The 13,118-nt window shown below is 34.0% G+C and overlaps 1 protein-coding gene across 6 annotated transcripts in view; it reads left to right on the forward strand.

Annotated features, from left to right (window-relative positions):
• The window catches only part of LOC127976434 (C-terminal-binding protein 2), a 42,571-nt gene that overhangs the window by 22,506 nt on the left and 6,947 nt on the right, over positions 1-13,118 (forward strand). For 5 of the 6 annotated variants that reach the window (XM_052580853.1, XM_052580850.1, XM_052580849.1 and 2 more), the window contains 3 exons: positions 9,104-9,258; positions 10,893-11,037; positions 12,203-12,409. In XM_052580853.1, the coding sequence (XP_052436813.1) occupies positions 9,104-9,258; positions 10,893-11,037; positions 12,203-12,409 (507 nt within the window). Of the gene's footprint in view, positions 1-5,756; positions 6,363-9,103; positions 9,259-10,892; positions 11,038-12,202; positions 12,410-13,118 lie in introns of those variants that run through there. The other variant, XM_052580854.1, reaches the window with a different exon arrangement.

Below are 13,118 nucleotides of genomic sequence, written 5' to 3' on the forward strand. Positions count from 1 at the left end.
TGAATGGCAAATGAGTCTAGCTAACTACAGCTTGATACATAGATGGCACATTTAAGGTTAAAATGTTCAAAATAACATTTTACTTTTCTGAGAACATATCGTTGTAATAGTGTGATATTAGTAGCATGATGCATACCTCTGTAAATGAATATAGAAATTATTCAGTACCACTGTATAGATTAAACAATTTGATGTTTGATGTATAGTATAAAATAAATGCATTTATGTTTATGCCAATAGCTAATGCGGTTCAGATATATACATTTCTAATAATTTAATAATTGCAAATGAGGTTCTCAGAAAATCATGAAATTAAAAGAATACTTATTTTGCTCAAAATTCAATACAAATATTGAGTTGAATTCAATAATCTCAAAGTGACCAAATACTGGTTTATGAATCGGCCTATTGGTATCTGATACCATTCCTGTGCCATACTATTTTTTTGTGAGGATTGATACTTTTTGATTTAGAACTCTATTTATAGTGACTGAAGATTTAAATAAAGACTGAAGACTGAATATTAAAGTAAACATGTATTTTTGTATACCTGGCATGACTGTCCAAGAAAATAAAGGTGGCTGGTAGAGCATAAAAATGACTTGTTCACAGTTTTTTTTTTGCAATAATCTGTAGAAATTTGATCAGTCTCGTAGGAAATTTGGACAAAAATCAACATGGAGTAGGAAAAAGAGAGGAAACAATGAATAAGAATGAAGGGCAAAGAGGTTCTAACCCAAAAGTCGTTTCAGTGACAATTTGTCCAGCTCAGCATATTCATTTACCGTTGGTTTCAGAAATAAAAAGAGAAGACTGAGAGAGAGAGAATGAAAGAAAAGAGATTAGAGAAGTAAAATCCCACTAGCCATCTGTGCAGGACGGGCCCAGTGGTAAGAGGAGGGGGGGGGGGGGGTTTAGTGCTCTCCATCAGAACATAATCCTGCAGAAATGAATGAATGCGTGTACTGTAATCCCTGTCCGCAGCAGGACGAATCCTCTGACCTGTCTCTGACGTACAGAACTGTCCTGCATCATGGCATATTTGCATTATAGAATCAGAAATGTGTGTGATATTGGTTTGTTTGAACGTATGAATAATCAATTTGCCCTGGTGCAGCATGCAGACGAGAGCTGTATGTAAACAACTCCCAGCGTCTGATATTTCCTACTTCATAAAATGTTAAACAACTTGTAAATCACTTATGCTGTAGCATTATTTATTTGTAAATGGCTTTGGATAACAGCATCTGCTGAATTAATACATTAATTTCATGCTGCATGTATATTCAGTTCACTGCATTAGTCTGTGTACACCTTAAATCTGTCTTTTTTCTGTGCATACTAAATGTTTGCACAGCGTCACAGAGAACAGAGGCTGAATGAATAAATGAGTGTCAAACTAGGATTAAACTGTAAGGATGGGCTGATAGAGTGAGATTCTGGACAGTTAACAGAAAGGTCACTTGCATTATTGGGCCAGTACTGTATCACAGTATTATCTGTGTCTCATTCTGTATATTCTGTATTATCACAGTCTCATGTGGATTTTTTGCATTGCAAACTTAAACATTTGGTTTTATGTGATGTATTCAATATTGTTGTTGCAAAATCTGCTGAACTAAAATGTCACTAGGTTCAGGCTGCATATTTGTCTGATAGTCTGGGAAGCATTAGTTATTGGCAATGCCATTGTCTTCCAGGAAAGCTTTTTTTTTTTTTTTTTTTACATTTATTGCTCCTGTAGCTGTATCATTTTTTGTATAATTTTTTATTAAAAACAGCTTGTTTTAACTTGTTTGGGGGGGGGGCTATCATGATTAAATAAAACCAAAAATACAAATTATATAATTTATTTATTTTCTATAAATTTATATATATATAAAAAATATCATATTATATTAATAAAATAAAATATGTATTATTACAAATATAGTAAATAAAAATGTGTTCTAAAGCATGAAAAAGCATGAAAAAAGGGAAAAAATAATACAAATTATAATTTTTGTGGCATGTGAAAATATTGGGAGGGCAAAGAACAAGCCTACCAAATATATTTAATTGAGCTCTGTCTGTCAGTGTTATTATAATACTGTTTAATAATATTTTTAAATAAGTTGTAATATGAAAGTTTTCTTTGGCAGCCATTTGATTTTTTTCTTTTTTAAATATTTTATTTTATTACCATTGTTTTTTCAGTTAAATGTATTTTTTATTTCAAGTTACAAAAGGGGTTTTATGGTTTTAGTTTTAGTTACCTATAATATCCCTGATCCCAGCGTAATACCAAAAAGTTTAAAGATACAAACAGAAACAAAGATATGTACTGTACCATGCTAAAGATAAGTGTCTTTGTAAAGAATGAGAGAACATGTGGATGGTTGCAGAAGAGAATCCTTGTTCACAATTTCCTTTGTGTGTGTGTGCGTGTGCGTGTGCGTGTGTGTGTGTGTGTGTGTGTGTGTGTGTGTGTGTGTGTGTGTGTGTTTGTGTGACAATTTGAGATAGCAAACAGGTCCCGGTGAATTATTCATTGTGAGAAAATGAAAAGGTCACGGAGATTGAGTTTCATTCGTAGATGGAGAGGCAGATCTCTGTATGAACACAGACAGCGCGTGCAGACGCAGATGTTGGACGGGCCTGAAATTGTTTAGCACTTTAATTCAATGCAAAGTGTAGAAGAAAAAAGACAAGAAAGAATTGTCTGATACTTTGAATGCTTTGTGAATTTCTATACCTGCAAGGACAGACTTGCATGTGTACATCTGCTCAAAGAGACTTGTTCAAGTAATTTTTGTTTAAACAATGTGAAGTATTTCCTATTCAAACAACAAGAAAAAAGTAGACTAGGATTTCGGGAATTGATTAGATTGTGAAAAGTAGGTGTTGAATATCAAAACAGTGTGTACAAGTATAAATGTGTGTCTGTTTTTGCTGTAACTCTACCCCTCATGTTAAGCACTGTCACCTCATAAAGAGCCTCTGTCTTTATTGTAACAAAACACAGCTGTGTGTCTCTCTCTCTATCTCTGTGTGTGTGTGTGTGTGTGTGTGTATTGTAAACCTCTCGTTCCCCGGTCCAATCTCTTGTTCTGGAAGGCCAGATGGCTTCTGTCATATAGAGATCTAACAGAAGGAGGGAGCGAGAGAATGTGAAACTAATGAATAGAGGGGAAAAAAGTATTTTGGGGAATGAAACCAAGTGAGAGAGATCACATCTGCTGTGTGTGTGTTCGCGTCAAGAGGAGCGAATGAAGATTGAACGTTGGGCTAATTATCTGTGTTAACGTGTTTGTTTTCTCTTGTTTGCTCACCACACCAGGTTTGCTTGCCCATCACTATAAAGTAACAGTTGAGATTTAGTGTCTTTGTGTTATAACGTATGTGAGCTGAAGGATGTCATTTCATCCACACCAGATGAAATTGCATTCTGAGTTTTGGCTGGAAGAACCTGTTTGTCTGAACAGGTGTTTAAAACGGGTTAGGATTATTATTTTTGCAGCTCTGTTTTGTTGACCAAAATAACACATTTCACTCTTATGTATCTTTACTCCGTGTTCTTGGTCGGGGATTGAGGGGAGGGGGGGTTGTTATAACTGTGATTTCCATGATATGAATAGTGTTTGAGAATAAAAAAATAATTAAATAAATGTAAACAAGAAAATGTTTTCACTGTATATCAGTATGACTACAAAATAATAGTAACAATTAAAAATAAATTATTATTTTATTATTAAAAAAGAAATGTTACTCTTGGAATATTTTACTGTAAAATAAAACATCTAGTATTTATGAAAAAATAACAATAATAATGTTTCTTTACAGCACAACTGTAAAATTACATAACTAATATTTAACATGCAGAGATAAGATAAGATTGTGCAGATTTTATCGTGAAAACACCAGATCATGTGCCGCTTGAATTTAATGAAAACAGTGATGCGCTTCACTCTAAAACACACAGTGAACGTAATTAAATCACAGTTTGTGATTTGATCATTTATTTGACACGTCATGCTTCAGTTTTTCCACTTATGATGTCTGTCGAGGTTTCTTGTCCCAAAAGCAGTGATAATTTTAGTTTTTATTGCCCATTTTCTACCCTCTCGTTCTGATCCTTTTAATTCAGCTCATATGGGCTGTTTTTCCTACTGTACCTTTAAGACTGTTATGTAAATGAGCTCTGCTATGATCTCTGACTGGTGTGCTTTCATCAAGGTTTGGAATGTTTTAAATACCAATAGGTGTTGATTATGTAAATGTGGGCGGGCATATGATAATGAGCTCATTGTAACATCAACCACAATGATTTTGTTTCCACAAGATAGTTTCCATAAATCTTCTGTTTGAATTGGGGGATGCTTTGTTTTGTGAACAACAGTATGCATGCATGTGTACACTGTTTGATTTTAAATGCTTAAGGAAAATCTTGTTTTCCGTGGCAAGTCCCCTGTAAGGGTGATATTGTACGTCAGAATAATCATGTTGATCTTGTTCTTCTGTGTTGTGTTGAGCAGCTGTGTGTTAGGTGACCTTCCGCTCATATGGTGACTGTTCAACAGCCTTAAATTCCTTTCTGTATGTGTATTTTCTGAAAAGTGTGGCTAATGTCTTGACTTTCAATGGAAATCCTGTTAAGTGATTTGGGACGGCGTGTATTGGCCACTGTGACGGTTTGCTCGTTTGGTCTTAAATAGCTTAAAATCACTCATTCAGCTACAACGTGAGCAGCTACATCTTTTGTGTCTGTCTGCACTATGCTCTATGTTCTGTTTCCTTTCAAGTGTTATTATTCATGTAGTGTTCAGTAGTTCATTAATTAATTTGCTCGTTTGCTTCGGTGGTTAGTTTGTTCGTTTTATAGTTTGCCCTTTCATTTATTTATTTATTTATTCTTTCATTAATTCAGTGTTTGTTCTTTCTTTCATTTGATGTTCGTTCATTTATTTTTATTTATTTAGTTTGGGTCTGTTCTTTTTTTAATTTGTTTTTTAGTTGATTCATTCATTCATTTGTTTATTTTCATTATATATATATATATATATATATATTTAATTTTTGGTCAGTAGTTTGTTGTTTTTCTTTTAATTTATTTTTTGTTTAGGCCTTTTTAGTTTGCTATTTTTTTTTTTACTTTTTTAGTTGGATAATTTGTTTGTTCAAATTGTTTTTTCCAAAACATTTATTTTTTTATTCATTGATTTGTAGATAGATTTATTGATAACCAATCAATCAATGTTTCAGTCTTTTAGTCTTTCAATCATTCTTTGTTTGTTTGGTTGTTGGTTAATTCTTTTTGTTCAAATATTTTTTTTTCAAGCACGTTTGTTCATTTATTTCTTGATTAATCAATCAATCAAACTATCAGTCTTTCAATAATTCCTTTCTGTTTGTTTGTTTCATTTGTTTTATGTGCATTTAATTTATTAAAATATAAGTATGTATATTTCTTTCATTACTTTGATTTTCTTTCAAACAAATATATTTTTTATTCTCTTTCTTTTTTTTTTTTTAGCTTGTTTGCTTGGTCATTTTTCGTTTCCGTTTGTTCTTTTCACTGTTTTCTTTTAACCTTCATTTTCCTTTTTTCACAAAGCACACACACATACGGTGTTCACATTACATAAGCCAAATAAATAGCATTTTAACAGACAGAAGTGACTGTAATTTTTGAGCATAGAGGGAGGGTGAATAAAATTCAGAAAGAGCAAGAGAAAATAAAAGAAAGAAAGGCAGGCGGAGAGATGTGAGTGGAAGGGAGAGGCTGGCAGTCTCTAACCACTGTGGTCTCCAAATCATAAATTTGAGAGCGAGGGAGTGTGGTTGAGGGGGGAAAAAAAGGAGTGGGTCGAAAAAAAAAAAAGAGCAACAGAAGGGGGAGTGATTGGAAGCGTGAGGAGTGGAACGGCACAACTCGTTTGCACTGGCACTCGTGTGGGAATTTTTGACCCTCTCCCTCTTTCCGTGACTCTCCTCGACTCGGCCAGGCGTAATTATTCCTCTCCTCTTTCACCTTGAGAGGTTTGCTCTAAAATGAGACGAGAGAGGGGGGATGAAAACGGCAATCAAGATGGACAAACCCAGAGCGAGAGGCTAGAACGAGAACAAGGAATGAAAACAACAGGCTCTTCTGTTCGTCTCTGAACGCTTGCCATTCTGCGTGACTGACCGAAGACGAGCAGAAATCTCCGCTTACCCACATATGGGGGAGTGAGCGCGCGACAGACAGACAGCGAGAGGAGGGAGAGACCCCCAGGACACAATCACAGGAGAAAGCTTTTTCTCTGCCACCTCCCTCCATTTTTTTTCTCCTCCGTTTTTTGGGCTGCCCTTCATGGGAGGAATGTGGAGGCAGCATTTTCCAGGCAAGACGCATGTTTCCGAAATCGGCCAAAAGAAAAAGTGTGTGTGCGTGTGTGTGTTTGCATGCATGCATGCATGTGTGTGTGTGTGTGTGCAGTCCTCTGTAGTGTCACAAGCGCATGTCTTGGCTGTTCTCTGTGACACATCTGCAAACTAGTTTGTGTGTGTGTGTGTGTGCAAACACACACAGTCCATTGTGCGCCTGACTCCTTTATCATTAGTGTGTGTGTGTGTGTGTGTGTGTGTGTTAGGGCAGCCAAATCCCTGGCTAATAGATCAGGAGGGGTGGAGAGAGCAGAAAAAGTGACGCAGCACAGATACGCTCTTATTTGACACTCACATATGCACCTGGTTTATTTCAGGTCCTGGATTGCCATTCAGTGATCTGACTGTTTTAACTGCTTTTCCTGCAAGCGTCTATTTGGTTTGGAGGAAAAAAGTGTGTTTTGTGTGTTTTCAGAAGGATTGTGTGTGTGCATGTGTGTTTGTGTGTGTGTGTTTATTTTGTGACTGTGAAAGATGAGGTTGCTTGGTAACCACAAGCAGCAGTTGACAGTGAGGTGAGGCACTTGGCTGCCAGCTTTTTTTTTTAATCCAAGATTGCTTGTGTCACACACACACACACACTTATTAAAATCACAGCGGCACACCTAAGCAAGAGGTGGGGAAACTCACACATACAGTGTGATGTGCACGCTGCCATATTTAACACACACACACACAATCCACGTCAACGCAGCTCCATGGAAAAATCTTCTCATTTCCTTTTGTTTTTACAGACTTTTATTGTTCAAGGGATTTCAAAGAGAGTATTACATTTCTCTCGCTCGCTCGCTCACTCTCACTCTCATTAGTTTCACATGCATTACAGGGATAGTTTACTCAAATCTATCATTATTTAAATACCTTTGTGTTACAAACTTTATGATGGAACACTAATGGAGATGTGTCTGTTTAATAAAAGCCATCATTTACTCCTAAAAAAAAATGCACATAGAAATTAGTGTTTGAATAGAAAATTTCACATTTAAATTCACATTTATTACGAACAGACCTACATTTTGAGAGATTTTTTGCCTTTCTTTGCATGTAGCTTTCAAATATAACACATATTTGGCCTTTAACATTGTGACTGGTCACCTGTCATGTAAAAAACAATGGTATGCAGTATTGGTCACTGCAGAAAAAAAAAAAAAAAGATTTTCTTAGTATTTTTGTCTTGTTTTTCAGTATGCATATCTAAGTGTTCTTAAATCAGCATATACTAACTTGAAAAATGTATAAAAATAAATTGAGTTTAAGCTTAAACAAGACATCTTTATTTAAAGAGAAAACAAGAATATTTTAAAACTGAAACTAAAATCAAAACCATAAAAATATTTTTTTTATTGTTTAAAAATAATTGTTAGCTGAGAATAAAATGCAATGTAAAAAAATAAAACATTTTATAAAAATAAATATGAAAATAAAAACATTTCAGCTAGCTGCCAAACCAATCATTTCTAAATTAATTTGGTTTAATAACAATCATAATCTAAATTTAAAACTAAAATTTAAATAATTAGCAGATATTTTTTCTTGTTTTAAGCAGAAAACCTTTTGATACTTTTTATAGTGTTTTAAAAAACAAGACTTGATGTCAAATGTACAATGCAACGTATTTGAATGTTTGTGAGTGCAAATGAGATTTGAAAGCTTTGGTGGAAGGAAAGTTTTCCTCATATAAAGTCATATGTTATAGAAGATTATGCACAAAAATCATATGAACTACTTTTATGGTTCTTTTGTTTGACATCTTTGCAACGTGACAGCCAATGGTCACCATATGTTTTAATTTTTATGAAAAAAAGGATAATTGTCTGTGTTCCAAGGAAGAGAGAAAGTAATGGTTTTTAAAACAACATGATGGTATGTAAAAAAAAAAAAAAAAAAATTATCTCTGCTGGAAGAAAACTGTAAGACTGAGAGAAATTGTGTAGACAATAACAAATAAAAAGCCTTGCATGTCTCAAATGTTTTGTCCGGATCTTTTGTGCTCTGTGATCAGAGTAAATTTGGAGATGCCTGTGGAAAATGGCTGAAGGGCCGAGATTCCCCCTGCTGCTTTCTGATTGGATAATTCCCCTGTTCGTCTCTGATTGGATAATGGTTGTGTACTGCTCGGCTCAGGCTCTGTTTGTTCTAAAAATCATTGAGTTTAAGTTTATCTTCGTTGTTCTTGTCCAAAAAAGCTTTTAGAGCTCCGAAATTGTTTATGGGTTGGAAAATGAACAGTCGGCACAGTTTTGTTAACATTGATTGGTTGAGCACCTACATGAGTGTGTGTGCATGTGTGTGTGTTAATGCTGGTCTTCTGAGAGTCCAGTCGTCTGTCCTTCCCTCTCTGATTTCTCCCGCTCTGATGTAGCGATCTCTCCAGCATGTCATTTGTGTTTCTGTTTGATGTGTCCACTGCTCATTTAAAGCGCGCCAGACCCCTGATCTCTCGCATCCCTCCGAGAAACCCAGCTCTGCCTTAACATCTCCCACACAATTATTTTTTAATAATACTCTGGTAAATAATTCTCTTTTTTAAATACATGGTGGAGAGTGAAAAGACGGAAAGCAGAGAACAAGATGTTTCCCCAAAGGCTATTAAATATAATGTATTCATAACTCTGCCCAAATGCTATAATCACCATGACAACAAGACACATGGCAGGGGGCGAATGGGAAGTTCACGTCTCTCTCTCTCTCTCTGCAGGTATAAGGCCGCAAATCATGAACGGTCCGATGCACCCTCGGCCGCTGGTCGCTCTGCTGGACGGGAGAGACTGTACCGTAGAGATGCCCATCCTGAAGGATTTAGCCACTGTGGCGTTCTGTGACGCTCAGTCAACGCAGGAAATACATGAGAAGGTCTGCCTCAACTATTTTTCCTGCATCACTAGTACGACAGAAAACATATTGTTTTAGCTGAGTTGTACGTTTGCAGTATTAATTGAATCAGCAATGTTTTTAAATTAAATTTTGATTCAAATTGTTTAGTTTAATATTCCAGTACTAGAAACCATAGGCAGAGGCACTGTTCATTTTGACTTTGTTAGCAACATACATAATAGATGTAATTTGTTTGTGCAGGGACATTTTTGTCCAATTTAGTGACATTTTTGCCCTAAGGCTAAGCCTTAAACACGCTCCGACTATACTAGAAACTGTACTCCAATACTGGAACTGGGGGGGAAAAAAAAGTGTGTGTGTGTGTGTTTGTGTGTGTGTGTGTGTGTGTGTGTGTGTGTGTGTGTATGTATATATATATATATATATATATATATATATATATATATATATATATATATATATATATATATATATATAATTTGACTATCTTGTTGTTTCATTGTTTGTTTATTTGCTTATTTATTTCAGCATCAATATGTTAAACATTTTTACCAAACATTGTACCTTTATATAATATAATATGTATTGTGTGTGTGTGTGTGTTTATTTTGTGTATAGTTGTATATATAATATTTTATATATATATATATATATATATATATATATATATATATATATATATATATATATATATATATATATATATATATATATTTATATATATATATATATATATATATATATATATATATATATATATATAAGCCTTTTGCCAATATTTAAAATATATCTCCATATTTAAAATGTTTTACCCATCAGGAATATATTTTATATAATAAATATTTACATAATATTTATATAGGTATTTATATAGATATGTTAATGTAACTGATCTGTCTGTATCAGAAGATATATTATTTCAAACAGATTTTCTACTTTTCTATCTATCAGCTTCAATGCTGTTTTTCTACTTAAGTTTAAATCCCACTGTAAATAAATAACAACCAAGCATGCAGCAACAAATAGCATGACCGCTGTTGTCTGATTCACAAGCTCCTATGAACCATTTCTATTAAATAATTGATCTAACAGACTCACAAATGCACCAGCTATGTGAATCTGATACTGACATACTGACTGGATGTCTATATGAGAGAGATTTGTTGTAATAAATGGTATGTTAATTAAAAGAAAATTGAAATATGGCACATAAAATAGATTTTTTCAGTTTGCATGTATGCATGCTAAACAAAAACTGGAAGAAACACTGGCTCATAGAAAAACATTAATTTCATAGTGACCCAATTATCAGACCCACTAATGCTGCATATATTCATTTAGTCTAGAATCTCTTTCTCCTGTTCCATCACAAGGGAAAATTGCCTGTTAATTTTAATCATATCTTTTATTGCCGTCGGATTCAGAATAACGTGTTTGTAATGTGTGTAATTGCACAGATTACAAAACAAACAATTATCTGGAGTAAAAGCATGAAATGACATGTAGATAAACATGGCAAACTCATCATAAGAAATGCATTCCACCCACATACTCCTCCCAGGGTGCTAAAAAATGATTTATGTGTCCTTAATAAACACCCCACTGCATTATTTTCTCATGTTTATAGTGTGGTATAAATGTGTCTATGGCAGGTTTTGAATGAGGCGGTGGGGGCGATGATGTACCACACCATCACTTTGACCAGAGAAGATCTGGAGAAATTTAAAGCCCTCCGAATCATAATCCGCATCGGTAGTGGATACGACAATATCGACATTAAAGCAGCTGGAGAGATGGGTAAGAAGTGTTTCCTGATCAAAATTTTTGCTCTTAAAGGGATAGTTCACCCAAAAATTTACATTTTATCATCATTAACCCTCAGGTCAACTGTTTGGTTACCAGCATTCTACAGAATATATACTAAGCATTACATAACATTATAATACTTTCTAATACTTATATTATATACTTATATACTATATACTTATATACATTGTTACACCTTTAGAAAGTGTAATGCATTGTGCACATAAATGGGTAACAAGGAATTTGCACATATGATATGCATTATTATATATATTATTATATGTAAAGAAATCTTTTGGAAGTTTGCATAATAACAACAGCAATAATAATAATAATAATAATAATAAAAACCAGTAACACTTTATTTTAAGCATTTATATATAATGCATTATGAAAGTATTTTTAACACATTAATTATTCCTTTTTAATTCAACTTCATGATGCGAACACATTTGTAACCACAGTTCTAATGCGTTGTAATATTTATCTATTCATTGTTATATATATATATGTAATTCATTCAATGCGTGACAAAAAAACAGGTGCAGATATAGCAAGGAATCTGCAGATATTATAATGCAATTTAACTTTATTTATTATTTATGGAACAATATAATGCATTTCAACATATGCATACTGATGCTTGACACACAATGCATTATACATATAAAAAAATATATATTTTGTGTAAAAATAAGGTGCAATGTTGTTTTCACAGCTTTCTGTACAATAAAATACCTCTAATTAATGACAGTGAGAAACCTGAATGGTAGATGATATTGTGAAAAGCAATAGCAAATAAAATCTTGAATGAAAACATGCTACTGAAATCAAACACTGCTTAGCTGAGAAACCAGGTTTAATCTTTGTTCAGAAATACAAAGTCCTCTGCATGTAGTGAAGAAAATTTGGAAACCGAGACAGGAGGAGGTACAGGAGAGCTAACTGTACCTCTGGGACTGACAGTTGATATGGTTAGAATAAAAGGAGAACTATTACAGAGACAGCTCAATACAGGTCAAATCCATGAATGGAGATGATGGGATCTGGGGTTACTTTACTGTAAGTGTTTATAGACCATCTGAGGCCATCTGAATCTGGTTTATAGAGTGTTCTGAAATGAAAAGATTCATATTTACGTTGTGCATGTCTGCAGGTATTGCGGTGTGTAATATTCCATCAGCTGCTGTGGAGGAGACGGCAGACTCAACGCTGTGCCACATCCTGAACCTGTACCGGAGGAACACCTGGCTGTACCAGGCCATGCGCGAGGGCACACGGGTCCAGAGCGTGGAGCAGATCAGAGAGGTGGCGTCCGGGGCCGCCCGCATCAGAGGAGAAACACTCGGACTTATTGGCTTTGGTGAGCGACTTAAATATTTAAACAATTATGCAGATTATTTTTATGCAAAGGTGTTGTTTTTATTAATTAAACTATTAAATTGTTAAATTACATAATGTGTAAATATGATTACATAACTTAAAATATTCTTGCCTTGGCAACTAACTGAGTTGAAGTAAGCATGTAATAATGCTTGCTATGTAATAATAATGCTTGTTTATGTAATTTAATGAAAATTGTTGCTATTATTATTGAACTGATTATTAGTTATCATAATCATAAAATCTAATCTAAAATCTAATTATTATTTATTCATTGTTAATATATGCACTCATACATTTTATAAAACTTATTTAGTTTGTTTGAATGAACTCATAGACTGTTTTTGTAAAAGTAAAATCATCATAACTATGAAATGGTGCAAATTAAATTATAGGAATTATAGAGATCAAAACATACGTAGATATCTTCATCTGTGACCCTGGACCACAAAAACTTAAGTGTTTTAAGGGTCAATTTTCCCGAGCTTTCTATTGATGTATGGTTTGTAATGATCGGACGATATCTGGTCGGGATACAACTATTTGAAAATCTTGAATCTGAGGGTGCAAAAAATACAAAAAGTACCTAAATACTGAGAAAATAGTCTTTAAATTTGCCGAAATGAAGTATTTAGCAATGCATATTACAAATAAAAATGCAGTTTTTATATATTTACAAAATATCTTCA

Source organism: Carassius gibelio, chromosome B17, assembly GCF_023724105.1.
Source record: "Carassius gibelio isolate Cgi1373 ecotype wild population from Czech Republic chromosome B17, carGib1.2-hapl.c, whole genome shotgun sequence".
NCBI lineage: Eukaryota > Metazoa > Chordata > Actinopteri > Cypriniformes > Cyprinidae > Carassius > Carassius gibelio.